Genomic DNA, 22,904 nt, shown 5'->3' with positions numbered 1-22,904 from the left:
TGAGTTCTATGAAGCAGCAGAGTACTAATCAACTACCTAATAGGAGATTCCAACCTAGCTGGAGGGTGGGAAGGGTTTCTTGTGAGATTATCTGAGGCTCAGGACAGGGATTTGAAAGCTCTGGAACCTAGGCAGGTCCGAGGACCTGTGTCTCTTTCAGTGTCTGTGTGTAGATCTCCTCACCTTGTTTACCTTCTTGTGTCACTTGCCGTGGTCTCCTAGTCCATTTCTGGCCATCCTAATTCCCTCCATGACTAAGGGTTATGTCATGAGGGTTAAATGCCACTGACAAACAGTAATTGGTATACATTTAAGCACTCAATAAATTTGTCTATCAGGAGGAGTTTGGTCATAGAGGGAGATGGTAGATAGATTCAGAAGGGAAATGTGAGAATTCGTTTAGAATGAACAGTTTCGAGGAAGATAACAACTGAAAGGGGTGTCCTCCTTCCCATTCAGCTGCTAGAAAAAGAGGTTTTTGTTGGTTTTTTTTGTGGTACAGGGGCCTCTCTCTGCTGTGGCCTCTCCCGTTGCGGAACACAGGCTCCGGACGCGCAGGCTCAGCGGCCATGGCTCACAGGCCCAGCCACTCTGTGGCACGAACCCGTGTCCCCTGTATCGGCAGGCGGACTCTCAACCACTGCGCCACCAGGGAAGCCCCATGACTCATTCTTAATACTCTCTGATTTCCAACTTCAGAGTCTTGAGAGATGGAGAGAGACCCTAACTCAGATCTCTGGCAAGCCTGGGCATGGATTTCCTTTGGGTGGTATCAGTTCTGATCCAGAAACAGAGACTCAAGAGATGAGGGTGAAATGTTAAAAATATGGCTGCTTGGGCAGCAGAAAAAAAAGCCTGGTAAAGAGCATGATTTAATTCATTCAACAGGCACTGACTGTGCCAGATGTTGGGGTGGGTGTGGCCTGATCCACACACTCAGGAACTCTAGTTCCCTGATAAGGGAACAAACCAATAAACAGAGGCCTAGGGGCTAACAGTAAGGTGTGCAAAAACGAGGGCCCATTGAACCTTTCCCAGGGAACAAAGGCCTGAATAGTATCTGCAAAGGTGAGTCGATTAGCCAGGAGAATGCAGGTTGGGCCAAAGTTGGGTTGGAAGGGGGATGCCAAGGGGACTTGTAGGATGGCAGGGGAAGCAGTGTGGAGCACATTTGTACTGCCCAGGAGTTTGGATGGCCGAGCAGAGATGGGTTTCTGTGCTGAGGTCAGGGATGAAGACATGCATTGGTGAGAGGCAGCCAAGGGGAGTTTGGAAGATGGCGTAGGGCAATGGTTCTTAGATTTTGACGTGCATCAGAATCACCTGGAAGGCTTATTAAAACAGATCCCTCGTTCTCTCCCCACTACCCAGAGTTTCTGATTCAGGAGGTCTGAATTAGAATGCACTTTCTAGTAAGTTCCCAGGTGGTGCTGGCCTAGAAATGACACTTTGAGAGCTGCTGAATTAGAGGAAGGCAGAAAGTAAGGAGACCAGTCAGGAAGCTGTTGCCGATGCCCAGATGTGAAAGGCAGCGGTGGCAGAGAAAAGGATTTATAGTGCCAGTCGCTGTGCTAATCCCTTTACATATAATCTCACATAATCCTTTTAACAACTCTGAAACACCACCCTTATTCTAGAGTAAGTGAAGCACAAAGAGACTAAATTCCGTGCCTGTGGTCGACGGGGCCACTGTGCCCAGGGTGTTAAGACACAAAGCCCAGGCTCTCAGCCACCACACTGGAACCAGCAGTGGTCGGTGACCGGCAGGGTGGCGGGGCCACAGCAAGGTAGGGGAGAGAAGCCTCCCGTGACTTCCAGGGTTCTAAAGGGGCAACAGGGCGACAGATGTCTTTGCCTAGAGCATGTTCATTGTGAGGGACCTCAGACTCGGGTTTGTTACTGGGGTTAAGACTCTATAGGGTGCTGTGCTCTTTCTGAAAAAATACAGATGTCCAGGAGACAACTGGATTTATGGGTCTGGGGCTCAGGAGGGAGGACCAGATTGGAGAGTTGGGAAGCATCATGGAGGTGGTCCGTTGTGAAACCCCAGGAAGAATAGGAGGCGGGAGTGGGTGAGGACCTCCCGAGCAGCCAAGGGGCAGGTGGAGATGAGGGGAAAGGTGAGCAGAGGGCAGAGGTGATGTCGGAGAGACACGGCGGCTGTTTCAGGAGGCGTGTGATGGAGTCACAGGTGCTGCAGAGGCCAAGGAAGGACCGGGGCGTGCCCAGTGGATTAACAGATCAGTGACGACCTCAACCAGGACAACTTCGGTGGACCAGTGTTAATGGGAGCTGGCAGGAGGCAGAGGGATGAAGTGATGGGCACTCTCCTTAGAAGCTTGTCCATCAAAGGAAGGAGGGTGAGAGCTAAAGCGATAAGGAAGCAGTAAGGATGTTGGAAATGGCAAGAGCTCAGATTATCGACGTGGCCAAAGGGGCAGGTGGTCGAAAGTGTTGGGAGGGCATCACAGAGGGTGACCAAGAGGGCATGACCCTGGGGATGTCTGGAGGGCATTGCAGGGGAGGGGAGGGTGGGAGTCAAGGGGGCTCAGCTGCGTATTTGTGGGGTAGACCGCTTCCATTGTTCTGGAGCAAATTTTAGCTCCTCCGGACGGGGCTGAAGTTAGTGGGTGAATGTAAAGGCGTATGAGGAGGCCCAGGCACTTACTCTTGCTGCGTGTAGGAAGCCTGGAAAAATCTGGCCCTTTGAGGCCTGGCTTTGGTGCCAGCTTTGCCTGTTGCTTATCTGCGGCCTCTAGATCAAACGTTTGGCTTGTAAAACTTTTTATTCAGGGGATTGTCAAACAGAGAAAGGGCAGAGGTATTCTGGTGGAAAGACGGCGGGAGGTTCCGCTCTGCCCTTGTCCTGCTCTGCCTTCCCCGCCGTGTTCCCAGAAGTCCAGGGCTGCAGAGGCCTGGCCAGAAAGCTATCCGGGGTCACCTCCAGAGTCTACGGTCTCAGGTTGCTTCAAATGCCTCTAGGTAGGGAATACCCATGACCTTCATCAGGGGTGTGTTCACTGGTCAGCTGTCAGGCGTGCCAGGGAACAGACGTGCAGGGAGTAGAGGAGAGGCCAGCAAGCCTCTGACAAGGCTGCGCCAGTCTAAGCACGTGGGGCAGCCTCATTCTTGCCCTCAGAGCTATGTCCTCAGGGAGGACTCAGGAACCACCGGCCCTGAGCCTAAGATCTGTTAGTTCTTAGCTTTATCCTAGTTTCCTTATGTTCGGCTGAACAAGTGTCTCTTTAAAAATGACTTGCCTACAGGCACAGAGATCATCCTGGAAGAAAGTGCCCCGAGAAAGAAGGGAAGACTGGTGGGTTGGACTAAGGCAGCACAGACCACCTGGCCCTCCCAGTGCCCCTAGCAGGAGAGGCTGGGGGTAATGACTGGCTGGGATGTGGGCGTCAGCCGTTCCCTTCCTATCTGCACAGCTTGGAAGTGAGCACAAGAGGCATGAGCTTTTCAGAGAAAAAATACTCGAACCCAATCTATGACCACCTGGCAGGCCATGATCATTGGTGCCCGAAGTAAGGACTCCTCATTGCATTGGCTTGAAGCAAGGACAGCCTTCAAGTACAGGTAGTTAACAGCACGCAGGATGGATTACTGAGCGATGGGACTTGAGGGGGCCTTTTACACTCACTCTTTGGAAGCTGGAGGTATACTTGACCTTGAAGTAAACAGATCTTTCACCTTTTTTTCTTAAGTAGCTTCTGGAAAATAAGCGCTCTGAAATGGAGCCATTCGATGCTAAATTAGGAACGAGTTACGTGGAAGGGAAGCTCTTTGTGATGTCCTAACAGACTGTGCATAATAGGTAGGTTTCTGCTTCTCAGACAGATCTTCGTCTAGAGACACTTGAGGCTGTCGTGGTGGCGGTGATGATCTAAGAGACCACAGGTGGGGCTGTGACCGGGACGGGAAGAGGAGGCCCTCCCCTGAGGGTCTGAAAATCCTTCTCGTGAAGGGTGTGTCCGTCAAGAAGCAGATGTGAAGGCAGCAGGGGGAGTTCCAGCCATACCACCCGCAGTGGCCCACGGGAAAATGGGGAGGTAAGCTCACCTATTCAGACCACGAAAGCACGGGCAGAAAGCTTCCCCTTAATCTGTGGTCCTTAAACTTGAATGTGAAATCAGAATCACCTGGAGACTTATTAAACAGATGGCTGGTTAGCTTCCGGTTCAGTGGCCCCGGCTTCGCTGTACTAACAAGTTCCAATGATGCCGATGAAGCCCCTGGCCAGGGACTCGTGTGCTGGGAACCACGGCTCCAGACCGATCACATAAGACAATCTGGACCATGGAAGTGATGAGGGCATGAGACCAATTCCATTATAATAGCCATCTTTATTTGTAAAAATCCAGATATAAAATGTATTCTTTCAGTCTTTCCGAGTTTTCCTTTTTACAAAAACAACAAGGCACATAAAAACCTTCCCCGATGTTGTTCCCACAGACGGATGTTTCTCGGGCAGCCCTCCCCCCTCCCCCCCATATAGCTACATGCTTCATTCCGGGACATCTCGCTTCTTCCCCCACATGCTTCGGTGCTTTCCTACCAGGGTAGAATTCCGAATTCCGAGACTGAAGTACACAAAGAGGGGGTGGGTGGTGGGTGCAGAGTGTGTGGCGTGATGCTCCCCGGCGTGCAGGAGGGGGTCTAGTAGTAGGTCTCCTTCTCTACCCAGCCTGGGGGGGCCACAGAAGGAGAGAGAGATAAGCGACAGTGAGTCTTCCTCCTCGGGAGGGGGCAGAGGGAAAGACAGAAAGAATGGACCTCAGGGGAACAAAGCCAATGGCGGGGTGGGGTGTTTGACCCAAATTCAATCTGGGCCCTCAACTGTATTTATTTAAATGCTTTTAAGAGTAATGTGTTAATTGGAAAGATGGTTTCGATTTCTAACCACGTTTCCACTGCATCCTATTTGGTTTGTATTTGGTCAGTTCTGAAACCTCAACTGAGATCTCCATCCTGACGCTGGGCTGTGACTCAAGTCAGTTTACAGTTGGCTTCCAATGGACTTAGCCAAGCAGACTGACGGTGGAGGAGCCCAAACACTTCAAAGGAAACAGAGCAAAAGCCAGCGGCCACACAGGCACCCCTCCGCAGCCCGCACCCCCAACTACAAATGCCTGTTCTTACCGCCAGGGCGTCGCCTGATGATGAGCTTTCGGACTTCGTCATACACGAAGATGAGAAGAGAGTAGGGGAAGGCACAGAACCACCAGGTAGGTCTGGAAGTAGAAGCAAGTGACAATTTATACGTGTACGCGCAACTCAAAGGAAAAAGACACCGCACGTCAGCATAGTGATCATGAACTAATCAGCCTGAAAGGAGGAGCCAAGTACAGTCATGGGTAGCCGGCCGAGCACGGACACAGCACACAGGATGAAAACAGCCCGCTGCTGTGCGCTCAGGGCCCGGAGCGGCAGGAGAAAGCGGACTGCCACCTTCAGTTGGGTTTTCCATGAGAACTGGTTTGTAGGTCAGCTTAGATTTTTTTGTTGTTGACGATTCCAGAGCAACTGGACATTTTCTTTCTTCCGTTTCTAAAGTATTTAAGAAGCTCACTCAAGTTTATCTGTCTGATGTCCTGGCACCTAAAGATAAAGAACTGCCGGTGTGGGTCACAACCAGTTGAATCATCCCCCGAATGTGGTCTCTGACAGCGGGGCAGTCAGGAGTGCGCTGAGTCCCAGACCTGGGGAACGAGAAGCTGAACCCTAGCAGAGATCCGAGGCCTTTGGGGGCCCAGGGGCTGCTGCCACAGCCCCCAGCCTGGAAACAGGCTCCCCAGGCAGCCTCCAAAGGAGGCTGATGCTTTCTTGACTACCAGCTTCCCGCAGCAACCACTGGAGGAAGACTGTCCCAAGACAGAGCTCTGGCATCTCCTCCTCCTCTTCCTGTCCCGTGTGTCCTCCACATGCTAGAAGATGACCTCGTTTGACTTGGGGACCCTTGTACTTAACTAAGCCACCTTCCACACTGGGTAGAACCTATTGGGAACAAGTTCTCTAGTCATAGCAAAAGATGCCCTGGGGCACCACCAGCCTGTTGTAGGCTGAGATTTTGTAGAGATTTTCCATTTGGGCCTTCTAGAGAGCTCTGATCCTCCTGGCCTCCTCTTAACAAACAATGGCCCAAGATGACAGGATTCACCTTGGATAAGACTTGCCCCTGTTTTGTGCCAGCTCTGTGCAGGGGGCTGGAGACACAAAGTCAAAACAGATGTCGTGGTCCATGCTCTGAAAATAACAATCTATGCGAGCAGAAGTGACAATAATGGCAAAGGAGGGCTGCTGCTGCACATGTCCAGGAGGGTGAGATCCCATGGGGACAAGCCCTGAGAAAACCAACCTTGAAGAACGATCGGGATTGATGGGGAGAGAAGGGAACAGCCTTCCCAAACATGTAGGCAGAAGAGAAGTACTGAATTCACCTAACATAAGCCTGGATGGGTATAAGGCTAGGAAGACAGGCTGGCACAGTAACAAGACCCTGGATGCCAGGCTCCCCTTGCACCACAGATAGGCAGTCAGGGAAGCCAACAGGGTTTGGGTTACTTTTGGGATGAGATCAGTGAGAGGAGGTGAAGGGTAGTCGAGAGTCCATATGGGTCTGAGCGAGCACGGGAAGACTGATGTTTAGATCAAAAGCTTGACTCATAGGGTCCCATTTTCTGTGGTTTAGCATATTTTAATAGGTTGCAGCTGCCTAACCTTAACCAGCTGGCAGACACCACAAACGCACTCAATGCTTCAAAACACTACTGGAGTTTGTGGCAAATCCTGTATGTGAAAAGTCAGGTGTATCAAAAGTGCAGTCATTCACCATGTTTAAGGCCAGTCTGGTTCTGGCCAAAGACTAGTGGTCAGTCTCCTCCGATCCTCCACCCATGATCTCCTAACACTACCCGTGCTCGACTGTAAAGTAAAAGGACCTCGGATCTGCTCCACCATTGTCCTTCGAGAGCAGAAGAGTCAGAGGCCCACAGAGGTGAGGGACTTGCCAGGCGACGCAGTGACTGGGTGGGCCAATCAAGACTGGAACCTGTGCCCCCAAACTCCAGCATATCCCCCACTGGCCTCAAGACGACAGGGCTGTGGCCATGGGGGACCTGAGCGCTCAGTGCAGTTGGCTGGTGAGCAAGCCCAAGGGCCAGAGCCCGGCTGGCCCTAGTGACAGCAAATCCTAAGCACAGTCTGGGGATTTGCTGGTCTGCATTACTGAGTCAGCCTTTCCTCATTTTCTAATCCAGAGGAACTCTTGTACACATCACCCAAGAGTTCCCAAAATAACAGCTACTAACGTGTGTCATGAGAGTAAAAGCCACACTTACTATTTCCCACTTTCTGGAGCTAGAAGAGGATGGACTTACTTGAGGGGGTACATCCTCAGGGCAACACCCATTCCAGGGCAGTAGGAAAGGAAAGCAGCAAGGGCCGTCTCTTCGAAGAGGCCAAATATTAAGATCTTGTTCCTAAAAAAACAAGGAGTGGGGAAAAGTTAAAAAACACAAACAGAAGTGTATCTTCTAATGCTACGTGTCAAATGGCAGGTCGATGTCTTTATGTATTATTAGTTGTACTTAGGAACCTGACTGAGGTCAGATGAAAAAACCTAGAAAACATTTTGCTTCCTCAATTTGCTCCACAAATAAGTTTCCAGAAACTCTGCCCTGGGTGTCAGGTGCTGGGCTTTTGGCAAAGGGTTTAGATGTCACCAGACCCCTTCTTTGAGCCAGAACCCCCTGACTGTGCCCTACTCACTTCATCCCCTGCTGGAAGACAGAATTCCTCCTGGTCTTGCAGATGACCAAGTCGGCCCACTGCACCACCACGATGCTGACAAAGAAGGCGGTGTGGCAGGTGAACTCCACGATCTTCCTCTGTTCGTAGGTCTGAAATGCATAAGGCAGACAGATGAGCATGTGTGTCCGGAGGCCATGTGGCCCCACCCCGTGGGGCTGGAGGAGCTCCGTCCAGCACTGGTCAGGCGGGCAGCCCTCACTCACCCACTGCTGCCCGTAGCTATCTTCCACGTCGTTGATCCAGCGGTCATCCCAGTCTACTCGGACGCCCAGCAGGTGAGTCGGGAGGAAGCCGTTCTCAGCCATAATCACAAAGTAAGTGAAGAAGCCCCCCAGGGCCTGGATCATACCTGAGAGGTTGGAAAGACAACTTGAATGCCAGGGCCTGGAGGAAGGTCTTGGTCACTCACAGGCTATGACCGGTGGGACGGACGACCCGGGACACACTCCTCGCTCAAACCCGCTCCACTATGAGTCACTTTTTAGAGCTTAAAAGACGGTACCCGGGCCTTGCTCTTAAACACCCATCTCTATTACTCGATCATCTGCTTCTATAAGGGCATGACCCTTGGGGGTAAAAATCCATTTCCCTACATTTTAATTTCTGAAACATTATGACTTTCCCTCCCATGTCTCAACATGTTTGCACACCGCCTTTTTCCCAGCCGCTGTGGAGATCATGAAAGCGGCACTTTCTGACCTAATCTTCCTCCTCCCCCATTTTCAGGGTCGTTCCCCCCAGGACCCAATCCAATCACTATGCCCTCAACTTCCTGGGGTGGGATTTCATCCCATGCTCTGGACACAGTCTTCCTTCTGCTCAAAATTAGGCCTTTCTGGCCATCAGCCAATTACTTTGTTGTCAGCAACTGTCAAATCAATCTTTTCCACGTTTCCATAATGTACTAATCTGTCCCATTTTACCCGAGTGTTCGCAGTGATGTAACCCATTACTCCAGAAGAACAAGTTGCTAATGGTGGCTTCACCAAGTTTTCCTAAAGGCAGAGGATTTAGGATCAAAGGGTATTTTCACTGCCCACCGCCTAGACCACCTGTGAGCTGGTCATGCGCCACTGGTGGAACAGAAATCAAGCACTGGGGGTGGGGAGAGTGGGTGTGCAGAGTAGCCGCTTGGCAGTGACCTATTAGCCAAACCTGCAAACTCTGGACAGTGAGTTAGGGTTTGCAGAGTCAAATAAGTGACAGATACTAGGCTTCCCCAGGAAAAGCCGCCTTTGAGTTAAGGAACTGTGCCTGGCACTGGACAGGCTCTGTGAGCAGGGGCACCCTCAGTCCTAGGGCAGATGAGCCCAGTCGCAGGTGCCCAGTCTAGAGAACTATGGGTTCTTGGCAGACGGCAAAAGATTTATTTTCACTTGGAAAGGAATCTAAAAAAAAATCCCCAGTCTCACCCTAGGTCATGGCTCATCCTAGATTTGAAAGTCACCCAACACTTGAAGTCTCAGAAGGCAGACACCACCCCTCCAGATACTTTAAATCTGCCGGCTCACCAATCTGTCCGTAGGCCATGCTGATCAACCGCTCGTTCACGAGTTTGTCCGTCTGGGGGTTTCTGGGCTGTCTCTTCATGATGTCGCTCTCAGCCTGCTCGTAAGCCAGGGAGATGGCAGGAACCTGGGGAGGAGGGGTGAGAAGGGATTTAAAATGATCAGAAACCAGCAAGCTGATGTTGTGAACCTTTTGTTTTAAAATTCTTGCCCTCCCTTTAAAAAATGTTTTTCATGGGCTTCCCTGGTGGCACAGTGGTTGAGAGTCTGCCTGCCGATGCGGGGGACACGGGTTCGTGCCCCGGTCCGGGAAGATCCCACATGCCACAGAGCGGCTAGGCCCGTGAGCCACGGCCGCTGAGCCTGCGCGTCTGGAGCCTGTGCTCCGCAATGGGAAAGGCCACAACAGTGAGAGGCCCGCGTACCGCAAAAAAAAAGAAAAAAAAAAGTTTTTCATAACATGAGATATTACGAGTCCCACTTTCAAAAAAAAAAAAAAGGGGGGGCGAAATTATACAAAAGGGAAGATTTCTATCTGATAAATAGATGTTGTCAGCTGTCTTGAGGAACGATAACACTCGGTCTTTGATGCTGAGGCTGCCACACGTTGGAAATGTCACTACCGAGAATTTCTTTTCCTTACAGTGGCCACGGGGACCCAGAGAGCACAGCGGTGCATGCTAATGCCACACCTTAACACTATGATGTGTGGAAGCCGTGACAGTCACTCACCATGTCTGTTCCCAAGTCGATGCAGAGGATGGTGACAGTCCCCAGGGGTAGTGGAATGTTGGCAATAATAAATATCAGGAAGGGGGTGATCTCTGGAATGTTACTGGTGAGGGTGTAGGCAATGGATTTCTTCAAGTTATCAAAAATCAGACGACCTACGAAAGCAAAAGACTGTTTTTACCGTAGAGCTTAATGGGAGGGACCAGATCCTGCACACACCCCTTAAGCGCACAGACACGGACACGGCTCGGCAGCACCTGGGTGAGGTTTTGGTGGTCGCCTTACACGCAGCACTCTCACCTTCCTCTACTCCAGTCACAATTGAGGCAAAGTTGTCGTCCAGGAGAATCATGTCGGCAGCTTGCTTGGACACATCTGAGCCAGCAATCCCCATGGCAACCCCGATGTCAGCCTTCTTCAAAGCCGGAGAGTCATTGACACCGTCGCCAGTTACAGCCACAATGGCGCCCTGCCGGAAAAAGGAGGGATGCGGGTTAGGAATCGTGTAGTCTAGCGATGGGTATAAGGGAGGTGCAGCCTCCAGTCGCCTCTCAAGACAGACACTGCTCCTTTCCCACTGAGACTCTACAGAGACGCGGAACCGTCTCAGCCAGGAATGCACACAGCCAGAGTCCAGGAGTGACAGCAGATGTGTCCCTTACCTTGTTCACAAGGGCTACTCCAAGTCATGACTTGGGTGAGTGGCGCTTTGGAAAGCCCCCCCACCCCCACCCCCAGGTCTTTCCCAGGTCTGGGATGCGAGTCTCCTGGACAGTCACATCTCCAGTGTACACATTAGGACCCTGCTCTGCTACTCCAGGCGAGTGCCGAAGCTCCGGCCGTGGGCCACAGCGAAGACCTGTGCAGTGGAGTCCCTGTCTCGGCTGAGCCGTGAGCCAGTCACCACCCTTCTCTCTATGCCTGGAGTGTCTCACTGGCACGTGTATACCGAGACCGAGAGAAACTGGCTCATGTTTCCACCACTGTTGCTTTGTTTTTTGTTTTTACTGGAACTGCCTTCACCGAGGTCAGTGGCGCCTGAAAGAGCCCGGCCCCGGCTGTGCGCTGACCTGTCTCTGGCAGCCTTCCACAATGATGAGCTTCTGCTGCGGAGAGGTCCTGGCAAACACGATCTCCGTGTGGTACTTCAGAATGTCATCCAGCTGCTCGGAAGTCATGTCCTTCAGATCACTCCCATGTACCACGCAGGCCTTGGCATCCCTACCATTAGGACCGAAAGACAAGTCACCTGTCACGTCACCAGCACGGTGCTCATCCCCAAGAAGGAATGTTGCCACACTACGCAGAACACTTCGTAAACACCACGAAGCCAGAGGGAACTGTCCCCATTGTGTATTATCTGTGCAGTGTTTTACAGGTTACAAAGCATTTTCATATATATTATCTCATTCAAGACTCACAATAATCACTGGGCAGGCCTGCCTCTCATCTTCCTTTCCCCATCTTTATAAGACGCATTGAAATAACATAACTAAGTTTTAGGCGGTGACAGAGCTGACGGAAAACCAAACCCAAAGTAGGGTTTGGCTGGGGGTGAGTGGGGGCGGCCCTAAACCTGAACAAAACATTAAAAACAAAGTTGTCTCAAGTTATCTATTCTACTTTATTACCAAAATCTCCCTTTCTGGCCTGAGCTACCTGGACAATGGTGCCTTGCCCATTTTATTTTGTTAGTGTGGACCTGAAAATGACAAGGTGCTGGGTGCAGGGCCATATGCGCAGTGGTTAACAGTGTGAACTCAGAAGCTAGACTGCCGAGTGTACTGCGTGACTCGGCCTCAGCCTCCCTGCTCCGCAAGGTGGGAGTATCACCCACCTTCGCAGGTACCGCAGCAAGTGCTTAGAACGGCAGGCACCATCTAAGTGTTGCTTATGGTGACCGCTCTTATTGAAAACCCTCCCTAGGAACAAGGCTGTTTTCTGGCACTGGAGGGGCGTCCCTAACCCAGAGCAAGCCTAGAAGAAAACTGTGTAGAACCAAGCTGAAGATGCCCAACTTCCAGCACCTGCACATTCAAGGCAACAGGGGTCTGACCTTCCTGCCTTACCTGGGGTTCACCTGGCTCACTGGAATGTTGAGGCGGGCAGCGATGTCTTCTACAGTCTCGTTTCCTTCCGAGATTATGCCCACACCTTTGGCAATGGCTTTGGCTGTGATTGGATGGTCTCCGGTGACCATGATGACCTGTGACAAGGAAGAGGACGATTTATTGAACGCAGCTGCCTGGCAAATGACCTTGAGAAGTCTTACGAGTACGCAAGAATAAATGTCAAGGATGATTCGGCTTGTAATATCAAAGGGAAAGAAATGCAAATATAAAACCGATAAACACGAACTAGCCCGAAATATAGACGTGAGTTCACAGAAGACACAAAGCAATACCCAGCTTTCATCTTGGCGCACAATCACACAGAGTAAACAGTATCTTTGTCCTTTTACACCATCACAGAAAAATACTCAAATTTACTGAAACCAACAACAACAAAAAAACGATAAACATCTGATGCTGGTGAGTAAAGGGTCAGCATTCTGAAACTGGCCCAATCTGGAGGGAAAGCAGTAAGTAACAAGAATTCAAATCAGTCACTGCTCTTTCTGACCCCAGATTATATTTAGAATACGGTCGAGGTGGTAGGAGGATAATTTTTACAAAGTTTTCAGGGCAGTAGTACTCATGAGAATGACAAGGCGGAGAATCAAACAGCCAGCAACAAGACAGACCACACGAACTACACTGAACCACGCTGTATCAGCGCACCTGAACCATACTCTGCAACTTAAGACCAATACAGAGTACACCAAACATTCCTTCCAAAACCAGTTAACTGAAAACACACAACACATGCCATTCACTGCATGAAGTGTATTAATTTAGAACAAGGCAAATATTTCAAAATAACACTCTATGACATAAATCACAGCAAGATCCTTTTTGACCCACCTCTTAAAGAAATGGAAATAAAAACAAAAATAAACAAATGGGACCTAATAAAACTTAAAAAGCTTTTGCACAGCAAAGGAAATCGTAAACAAGACGAAAAGACAACTCTCAGAATGGGAGAAAATATTTGCAAACGAAGCAACTGACAGAGGATTAATCTCCAAAATATACAGGCAGCTCATGCAGCTCGATATCAAAAGAACAAACAACCCAATCCAAAAATGGGCAGAAGACCTAAATAGACATTTCTCCAAAGAAGACATACAGACTGCCAACAAACACATGAAAGGATGAGCAACATCACTAATCATTAGAGACATGCAAATCAAAACTACAATGAGGTATCACCTCACACCGGTCAGAATGGCCATCATCAAAAAGTCTACAAACAATAAATGCTGGAGAGGGTGTGGAGAAAAGCGGAACCCTCTTGCACTGCTGGTGGGAATGTAAATTGATACAGCCACTATGGAGAACAGTGTGGAGGTTCCTTAAAAAACTACAAACAGAACTACCATACGACCCAGCAATCCCATTACTGGGCATATACCCTGAGAAAACCATAATTCAAAAAGAGTCATGTACCACAGTGTTCACTGCAGCTCTATTTACAATAGCCGGGACATGGAAGCAACCTAAGTGTCCATCGACAGATGAATGGATAAAGAAGATGTGGCACATATACACAATGGAATATTACTCAGCCATGAAAAGAAATGAAATTGAGTTATTTGTAGTGAGGTGGATGGACCTAGAGACTGTCATACAGAATGAAGTAAGTCAGAAAGAGAAAAACAAATACCGTATGCTAACACATATATATGGAATCTAAAAAAAAAAAAGGTTCTTCAGAACCTAGGGGCAGGACAGGAATAAAGACACAGACGTAGAGAATGGACTTAAGGACACGGGGAGGGGGAAGGATAAGCTGAGACGAAGTGAGAGAGTGGCATGGACATATATACACTACCAAACGTAAAACAGACAGCTAGTGGGAAGCAGCCACATAGCACAGGGAGATCAGCTCAGTGCTTTGTGACCACCTAAGGGGTGGGATAGGGAGGGTGGGAGGGAGATGCAAGAGGGAGGGGATATGGGGATATATGTATATGTATAGCTGATTCACTTTGTTATACAGCAAAAACTAACACAACACTGTTAAGCAATTATACTCCAATAAAGATATTAAAGGAAAAAAAAAGTGCCTATGTAACTTTGTTGAATATGTTAAACCATACTACTTTTAAATTTATTTTATTAAAAAAAAAAAAACTTACCAAGTCTTCTGCTCTTTTTAATTTGCTACATTACATTTCCCTTAAAAAGCTGATTTTTTTTTTTTTTATTCCCTCTTCTGCAGTTTACACCAACATTTTAATACCAGTTGGTCTTCTCTGGTGGTAACTAAAAAGCTTTGGAGATGAGAAATTGATACTCCAGGTGAGAAACACCAGCTGCCACATGGACCCCACAAGGCAATGTCACTAAGTAGGGTGCCCCGAGCTGCTGAGAGGGGATGCCAAAAAGGGGGGCGGGGCATTACCTTAATTCCAGCACTTCGACATTTGCCCACGGCATCAGGGACGGCAGCCCGTGGTGGGTCGATCATGGAGATGAGGCCCACAAAGCAGAGATTATCAACAGGGAAATTCACATCATCGGTGTCAAACTGGAAGCCTTCGGGAAACTGTTCATCTGGCAGGGAAAGGTGGCAGAAACCTGCAGGAGGGCAGGGAGCCTGTGAGGACTTCTAGTAACAGAGGCAGCAGCAGGACAGCGACTTATTATTCACTTAGTTTGGAAGGTTTTTTAAAGTCTACATTTATAACCAAGTGAGTTTTATCGATCGTTTATGAATGACACAGAATGCCTAGAAGAAAAACTGTGCAAAAGACAGAATCCATCACTAAGCCTCAGAGGAAGAGGCTTTGTTCAATGTAGAGCAGACTGACTCTGGCACCAGGGTTTCCGGCTCCTAGACCTGCCCACTCAGTTACTGAGACGTGGCACGTCATGTCATTATTTGTCTCCACTTCCATCTCTGGGAAAAATCAAGGCCACATCTCTGCTCACTGTTCATCTAACCAAGGTATACCGCTGAGCACCCACGTGGGCCATCGTGCCAGCTTCTTTGAGGATAAATGCAGATCAGACACGTTCTGCCCAAGGGGTTTATATCTAGTATTACTGTTCACACAAGAATCATGATATTCAGGATATTTCTTTCGATGTTGTGTGAAGGTTACAGTGTACTTTAAAGTGGTATCAAGTGGAGTTCATATAAGAGAGGCTGCTTCTACTCTGGGGTGGGAGGTGCAGAAACAAAAACCACTTAAGAGCGACCCTTCAGTTGGATAGAGACTTAAGACACCTCAAGTTAGATGAGAGCAGGTAAGAACATGAGTAAGGGACCAGTTCTAAGTTACCCAAACTAAGAACAGAAGAATTACATCAATAACGAATTTTTATCTGTCAACCTACAAGATTATAAATGCCACTTTCTCAATGACACAGTGGGTGAATGTACTTCTAATCCGAGGTGGCTGACAGAGCAGGAAGGACAGGTGGCATCCTGGGCCCCGAGTTTACCGTTCATCTAATTTATGCGCTGGCGGCACAAGTGCCCGTGTAAATTCACAGCCATTCCGTGGCAGTCAGGAAGTGGCTTTATTCTAGATGCCCTAGGGAATTCCTTTTCATTTCGTTAAGTTTACAGATCACGGGCACAGCAACAAAAGCCAGATCATAAAACTCTTTTCCCCTCTTTTTTTGAGCAAACAGAACTGACCAGCACGAGACCAAAGGTCAAAGTCCGAGTCAGAAGCAAACCAGCAGCATTTTGCTGCCCAGTGTCTCCAGCGCTTATTGTTTTCAAAACAATAGGGGGCAAGTAAAGGGAAGTTAACGAGAAACAGAGGTTAACCCAGTAACTTGCAATCGTCTCCCAGACTTGTCTGCGGCCCTGTTGCCAGGCTATCTGCATACCCAGGACGCGCTCTCCAAGACCACCCAGCTCCAGGTAGGCGTTCTGAAAGGCGTCCTTCAGCTCCTCGTCCAGGGGCTGCTCCTTGCCGTGGATGAGGATGGAGCTGCAGCGGTCCAGGATCCTTTCCGGGGCACCTTTCATCACCAGCAGGTGCCGGGGCTCAGCTGTGTTGGGGTTCTTGTGGATGGACAACTGTGAAGGACGGTGGAGATGCAAACGATGGACGGCTGGGCCGGACAGCCCAGGGAGGGAATTTTTTTCTTTTTTTGGCCGCGTCGCGCAGCTTGTGGGATCTTAGTTCCCCGACCAGGGATGGAACCCAGGCCCCTGTTAGTGAAAGGGTGGAGTCCTAACCACTGGACCACCAGGTAAGTCCCTAGTAGTTGTTTTCAAAAATATCCAAGATGCCCTATTTCTGAACTTTGAAGTGTCTCGCACCTTGTAACACACTTTGAATGCTACAGAAGAAACAAACGTGGCGAGGTGCTCATACATCCCTGACACGTGTTCATGTACACGATTTTTCCGAAGAAAATTCAGAAAAGGGACTGGCACACGTGTGTGCACCTGCAGCCCCACCCAGCCCCTCTCCAAACGCCCACACCCACTCCAAGCGACAAGTGAGAATTCAAAAGGGCCCGGACGACGTATTAGAAGAGGCTTCATTTATGCTACTAATACTCAAATAGATTAGGATTTTCTATACGGAGGAGTCAGGGTAAGATGTAAAGTTAAAGCATTCATAAAGGCTGTGACTCATTCGTTTCTAGAAAGCAGTTCAGCGTGGAAAATTCCAAAAGGGATGATGGATCTTTTTCCAGCGTATGTCCTTCTCGTCTGTCCCCTCGGACCCCCCACAAGCTCCCCAGACCCTCAGACCTGGTACTTGTTGGTGGAGTTGAAGGGTATCTCAACGATCTTGGTGTATCTCTCTCTCATCTCCTTCACAGAACCGCAGCACAGCTCAATGCACTTCAGGAGCGCGGACTCGGACGCATCGCCTGCAACAGCCCGCTGTGAACAGAGACGCCTCTGTTAGTCACCCTGAAAGCGCTCTACCCAGGCATCCCTGAAAGCCAGAGAAGACTCAGAACGTCTTCCCACCCGTCAGGAGGAGAGGGGAGCTGGCAAGGAGGAGCACAGTTGTGGCGAGTGACCACGGCGTCATAGCCCCTAAACTCCAACCTCCTCCTTGCCAGCCTCCTGGCCTCCCACCCCACCCAGAGGCCCCCCCCCAAACCGGCGCAAGAAGGTATCACCTACGCTTGGGAGAAGCACAACACACTCTTCCAGCCTACTCCGGCCTTTTTTTTACCTTCCCTGGGCCTGCTGAGAAGTCTCAAAGCCAACCATTCCCAACCACCTATTTCTAGTTATGAATCTGAAAATACAGAGTGAGAATGTAAATATTTACGGTACCCTTCACTGCCCTGCAATTTAAAAAAGAAAACGCCTTGGGTTCTCAGGACGGCGGGCAAGCTGTCTGTGTCAAGGGCAAAACAGGACTTCACATTCTAAACTAATTCAATTGTGCAGGATTGTCTGGGCCTGAACGATACGAACTGAAAGCTATTTTTAGCTCCAACGGTAATGTAATCAGCCACCATTTTAGTTAATGCGTACATGTTCGGTAACACATATATTTTGTGTGATACACTGTAACACTTATATTTTGACATACTAAAAACATTTTCGGCTACAGCAAACTTTTACACAGATAAACATTTTAGAACTCTGGCATGCCAGGCCGCACGTGCAAATATCAAGTTTATGCTCATTTACAAATATAGTAGCCCTGTTTAACGAGAAATCTGGTGAAGTTTGGTAAGAAGCATGAAATAAGTGGGATCACTTTAATAAAGGCCAGTTACTAAAGCAGAATAGGGCTGCATGCCTTTTTTTTTTTTTTTTTTTTTTTTTGATAATGCCACTAATGGCATTATCCCCCTGAAATAACTTAGAAATAACATCTTATGCTACCTTTCTGGAGCTTTTAAATGAGCAAGACTGGATATTTATGAGTCCCTGTGCTCAAAGACTAGAAAATTTCCACTTTGAGGTAAGAAAAACGATGAAGCTGGCATCTCAAGTTTTATCCCAAGATCAACAACATCCTCCTCAAAACAACATCAATTCAAGCCAAGAGAATCTCCTTTAAAGAATAAAGGAATCCTATCTTCACAACAGAAGCCATCTCGGTTCCGTCGGAGCCACATTCTCTTCGACAACCCAGTTTCGACCCAGAACCACCACAGGCAGCTTTGGGGAGAGGGAGCCGCCCAGAGGGCCCCATGCAGCTCCTCTTGTCCGCAAGGACCTTGTGCAGCTTGTGACCTTTCTGGGACCAAGTCTTTACTGGGCCACACAGAAAAATCTCTCAGTCATTTCAAATTTCATGCAAATTCCACCGGGCTACGCTTAGCTTATTTCTGCAACATTAGTAGCCAGCTAAGAACAAATAAGATAAGAGAAATAACTGAGCTATTTTAAGAAAATAAATGGCTTAAGGGATTGACTGGAATCTGCTGTATCCTAATATGCAAATGCAATCCTTAAGTCACAAAAGTAGCCCTCACTGTCTGCTAGGTTAGGTGATCATCACATAAACTCAAAAGAGGAGTAAAGCTGGATTTTACTAATTAGGTTTTTCACCAGTAAAGATTGCCTCCCACCTCCTCCAACTCCTCTTTGGTCAGTTTTTACTGTATATTCCACTTTTACTGACCTATATTGACCGCAGGGTACTCAAAGTGTTTGGGGTCTACAGGCAACACAACTCAAGTTACACATAGCAAAGCATCCCATGGACCATTCCAAGTGTCCCAATTACTCTACAGCCCCCAAAGGTCACGTGCTCTTCAAACAGAACCCTCAGGTGGTGGTTCTTGGGTGGCATCTGCACACCTCAAAGGCAACCTTAACAGAACTGCTGAGCCGACCTTCAGGATAGGCAGGTTCTCCTGGTTAGCCTGGAACACGGCCCTGTTACAAAGCCCTGCAATTCTGGACAGAGCGAGCCAGGTGGCCGAGGTCTTGTCGAATGAGACACCTGGTGAAAGCAAAAAGAGGAAAATAATGCACTGGCTTTGTACTAAGGGCCCACAGAAACGTGAGGTGACACGTCTCATTTCCCAATGAACAAAACTAGTCAGGTTTTAGGCATTTTCCAACCATGTTTGTACTGACATGCAAACAAAACCCCAAAAGACAAAAAACCTAAACCATCTAAAACCCTGACTCTTTACCAAATGATAAAAAGCAAGCAAGCAGGTAGGCTCAGGTGTGGGCCGGGCCCTGGGCTTACCACTCTGATTCTCCGTCGTGTCGGCCTCGTGGATCTGATTGTCGAACCACATGTGGGCCACCGTCATCCGGTTCTGGGTCAGGGTTCCGGTTTTGTCTGAGCAGATGGTGGACGTGGACCCCAAGGTCTCCACAGCCTCCAGGTTCTTCACTAAGCAGTTCTTCCTGGCCATGCGCTTGGCGGTCAGGGTCAGGCACACCTAAAGCGTTGGGGCCAGATTACTTCTAACTTGACCAGGCGGCCGTTCCATACTAACTCTGGCGACCCCCTAACACGGGAGAAATTTGCCTAAAACTAAATCTCTCCAAGCTTCCTCTGAAGTTGGAGGAAATAATAACGGTAACGTGTATGTGGGGCTTCCCCCACCCCTCTCCAAAAAGCAGGCTATTAAGAAAAGTGAAAATATCCAGGATGTACCATAGTCTGTTTTCCCTACTTACCCCCAAGTTCTTCTCTTTTCTGTGCTACACTGTTCTGGATCATGTGATAAAATTCAAGGAAAAAAAAAAGTATGCTTCTGGGTTACTATCTTCCGTATAAAAACATGCTGAGGTCTTTTCACTGTCTAACCCTACCAGGTGGCTCTGAAGAAAACCCACATACAAACACATGCAAAAAAAACCTAAGTCGGCAGCCCCCGCAGTCCCTGAGGAAAGGGTAGTGGATGGCTCTCACACTCAGGCAGGCCGTCAGAGCGAGCGAGCATCGCCTTCCCCAAGCCTCTTACCGTGACGGTGGCCAGCAAACCTTCTGGCACGTTGGCTACAATGATGCCGATGAGGAAGATGACGGCCTCAAGCCAGGTGTACTCAAGGATCAGAGAAAGGATGAAGAACGACACGCCCAGGAACACGGCCACACCCGTGATGATGTGGATAAAATGTTCAATTTCCGCGGCAATGGGAGTCTGGCCCCCTTCCAGCCCAGAAGCGAGCGTGGCGATTCTGCCCATCACGGTGCGATCCCCCGTGTACACGACAATGCCACGTGCAGTACCTTAAAAGGAGGAGGAGGGGGAATTGTACTAAATTTTACCAATGAAGCCGCAGAACCTGCACAATTACCTGGCCGGGTTCAAAAAAAAAGAGACAGAAACACGCATGTTTTTAAGGGCCGGCTCCTTGGTGGTACACGCCATCTGTTCTAAACTATAGGGACTGTAGCAAAGGGATTTCTCTCCATTAGCAGGACAGCGGCTCCGAACCCCATGCTAGCTTAGCACTGCCAACAGAAGAGGCACGCAGAGGTGGAGGGAAGAGGGAAAAAACAGCCCCAAGGCCTCCTGGGTCTTCCTGCCAGCAAGTCAACTGCTTCTGCTCTGTGCCTAACTGAAGTGGTCAGAAATGGGGCCAATAAGACAAAAAGAGAAATTGTGGCCGTGGGTTTATTTTGGTGGTGGTTGTTAATGCCCAAAATAAATGCCACGCCGTGCTGAAGAGTGCTTGAAAACGGTCTACCTTCAACGCAGTTGGTTGAAAAAAAGGCAATGTTCCGTGTCTCCAGGGGGTTTTCATTGGTGAAATCCGGAGACCTGGTCTGCGGTTCTGATTCTCCAGTGAGTGAGGAGTTATCCACCTGCCCGTGAGAAAAGTAAGACGCGTCACGTGAGCAACACGAGCCTCATCCCGGGCTGCTGGCCCACTCAACTCACTCTGTCCGGAACTGTGGAGACTCTGTTTAAACCTACCTTGCAGCCGTTTGCAGAGATGATTCTGAGATCAGCAGGGATTCGATCCCCTCCTTTCACTTCCACCAGATCCCCAACGACAACTTCTTCTGCATTTATGCTCATTTTTTCACCATTTCGAATCACGAGGGCTTGCTTTTGGAAGGAGAATACAGTTTACACCATTCCATCAGATAAAAACCAATACCAGCAGGAAGGTAGTGTCAAAATTACAAAATGATCTGTAATCCTAATTATCTGAATGTACAGCAAAGATATCAGTCTGTTTACTTATACAAGTTACAGAAGCTTGCTCGAGTTATCTATGAGGCAGTCCGCACGTTGCCATCGTGCTGTGTACATTCAGAGGGAAGACACGCACTTTTTGGGGTATAAGAAAAATAGATCTGGTTTTGGGTGTGGGGAGAAGGCATCCCCCTCTCTCTGATGGAGCCACTGAATATTTGGAAAACCTTAACTTCACACCAGCTCACATTCTTGGGGCTGTCAAGTCACCTGATGGGGAAGGACAAAGCGGCAGGTACCTGAGGAACCATGTTTTTGAAGGACTCCATGATCTTTGAGCTTTTAGCTTCTTGATAGTAGGAGAAACACCCAGTTATGATGACGACGGCAGACAGCACCACACCAAGATACAGCTGGGACAGAACAAACAAGTTAGGATGCATGGCTCTTGGTAAAGAATTGGGAACATTCAGTTAATTTTCGACTGAGTAAAAACCAGACTTTTAACAGAGATCAAGGCTTCAGAAATACAGAACTCATGTCTTCATGTTTATCTTCCGCGAGACGGTGTACAAGAGTGTCAGAAATGGAGTCACACTGACGCTTGGTCACTAGCTTGACAGACTTTGGGAAATATTCTCCATGAATCAGTTTCTCCTGCTTTATTAAAGAAAGATATTTTCAAAACAACTTGTGACTTCTGAAGAACGGCTACCAAACATTTCTGGACGTGTGTAATGTTCCAATATTAAAAGCTGTGCTCTTCCGCTCAGTGGCAGCAAGACCTGAGCCAGGGCCCGAGCAGAGCTGCTTGTTCACAGAAACAACATGCAGGGCAGAGGCCCAGCTTGGAAGAACATCTACACACAGGGCAGGAGATGGGAGAGAGAACTTGAAACGAAGAAGGAAGAACGGATGGGCCTTGAAGGCAATCGTTGCTGATGCTACTTTTCCCCAGTGTTTAAAACCATCAAGTAACCAGTGGTAACTGAAAATAAGTAGGTGGCAAAGACAGAGGATACTTTATGCATACCTAATAATCCAGATTAGAAACGACGGCACTCACATTATCATTTTGAGGTTCCTCTTCTGTAGCAGCTTGGATGCCATAGGCCAAGAAACAAAGAATTGCTCCAATCCACAGCAACATTGAGAACCCCCCAAACAGCTGCCGACAGAACTTGATCCACTCGGGGGTTGTGGGAGGAGGAGTGAGGGCGTTGGGACCGTCTCGGGCCAGGATCTCAGCAGCTCGGGCAGTTGTTAAGCCCTGAGAAATAGAGGAACATAAATAAGACAAACTGCTTCAGGACTTACAAGCTAATATAGCCACCTGACAGCTGGGGAGCTGCAATAAAAGAGTTGAGGAGAAAACTAAATGTCCCAGGGCAATGTAGAAGCTGGAAAATTCTGATGATTCCCCGCCTAACCCCCGCCCACGTCTGCAACGGTTCAGGCAGACAACAGCCCAAGTTTCCTGAGGAACCTACAACACCCAAACTAAAATTCTTTTAAAATTGATCCACGGACAGACTGGAATCTGGTCCGGTCTCTTCCGAGTTTTAGATAAGGGATTCATGCCAAACTGCATTTTTACCAAAAAGATATCAATCTTAACTAATCGATTCAGTTTTGCAAATTAAGAGCTTAAGAGTTTCCTATGTATTGAATCTGTCAGGGACGG

At 48.7% G+C, this 22,904-nt stretch overlaps 1 protein-coding gene and 1 long non-coding RNA gene across 2 annotated transcripts in view; one reads left to right on the top strand and one right to left on the bottom strand.

The window, feature by feature from the left end:
• The window catches only part of LOC113611754 (uncharacterized), a 96,585-nt gene extending 92,249 nt beyond the window's left edge, over positions 1-4,336 (top strand). The window contains exon 3 of the long non-coding RNA XR_003429578.1: positions 3,840-4,336. This is a non-coding gene — a long non-coding RNA (uncharacterized LOC113611754). The remainder of the gene's footprint in view (positions 1-3,839) is intronic.
• The window catches only part of ATP1A1 (ATPase Na+/K+ transporting subunit alpha 1), a 33,264-nt gene continuing 14,689 nt past the window's right edge, over positions 4,330-22,904 (bottom strand). Inside the window, exons 4-23 of the mRNA XM_027091098.1 lie at positions 22,287-22,490; positions 21,520-21,633; positions 20,996-21,130; positions 20,766-20,883; positions 20,036-20,304; positions 19,309-19,507; positions 18,944-19,053; positions 16,884-17,018; positions 16,004-16,196; positions 14,562-14,737; positions 12,125-12,261; positions 11,126-11,276; positions 10,356-10,524; positions 10,056-10,210; positions 9,327-9,450; positions 8,019-8,164; positions 7,774-7,904; positions 7,383-7,484; positions 5,146-5,237; positions 4,330-4,691 (exon numbers count right to left, since the gene is read on the bottom strand). Coding sequence (XP_026946899.1) covers positions 4,663-4,691; positions 5,146-5,237; positions 7,383-7,484; positions 7,774-7,904; positions 8,019-8,164; positions 9,327-9,450; positions 10,056-10,210; positions 10,356-10,524; positions 11,126-11,276; positions 12,125-12,261; positions 14,562-14,737; positions 16,004-16,196; positions 16,884-17,018; positions 18,944-19,053; positions 19,309-19,507; positions 20,036-20,304; positions 20,766-20,883; positions 20,996-21,130; positions 21,520-21,633; positions 22,287-22,490 — 2,889 coding nt within the window. The 3' untranslated portion in view covers positions 4,330-4,662. The remainder of the gene's footprint in view (positions 4,692-5,145; positions 5,238-7,382; positions 7,485-7,773; positions 7,905-8,018; positions 8,165-9,326; positions 9,451-10,055; positions 10,211-10,355; positions 10,525-11,125; positions 11,277-12,124; positions 12,262-14,561; positions 14,738-16,003; positions 16,197-16,883; positions 17,019-18,943; positions 19,054-19,308; positions 19,508-20,035; positions 20,305-20,765; positions 20,884-20,995; positions 21,131-21,519; positions 21,634-22,286; positions 22,491-22,904) is intronic.

This window comes from Aethalodelphis obliquidens, unplaced genomic scaffold (assembly GCF_003676395.1).
Source record: "Aethalodelphis obliquidens isolate GAN/ISIS:26980383/991018 unplaced genomic scaffold, ASM367639v1 scaffold70, whole genome shotgun sequence".
Taxonomy (NCBI): Eukaryota; Metazoa; Chordata; class Mammalia; order Artiodactyla; family Delphinidae; genus Aethalodelphis; species Aethalodelphis obliquidens.
Note: the sequence above shows the minus strand (reverse complement) of the source record. Positions and strands in the feature narration are given on the sequence as shown.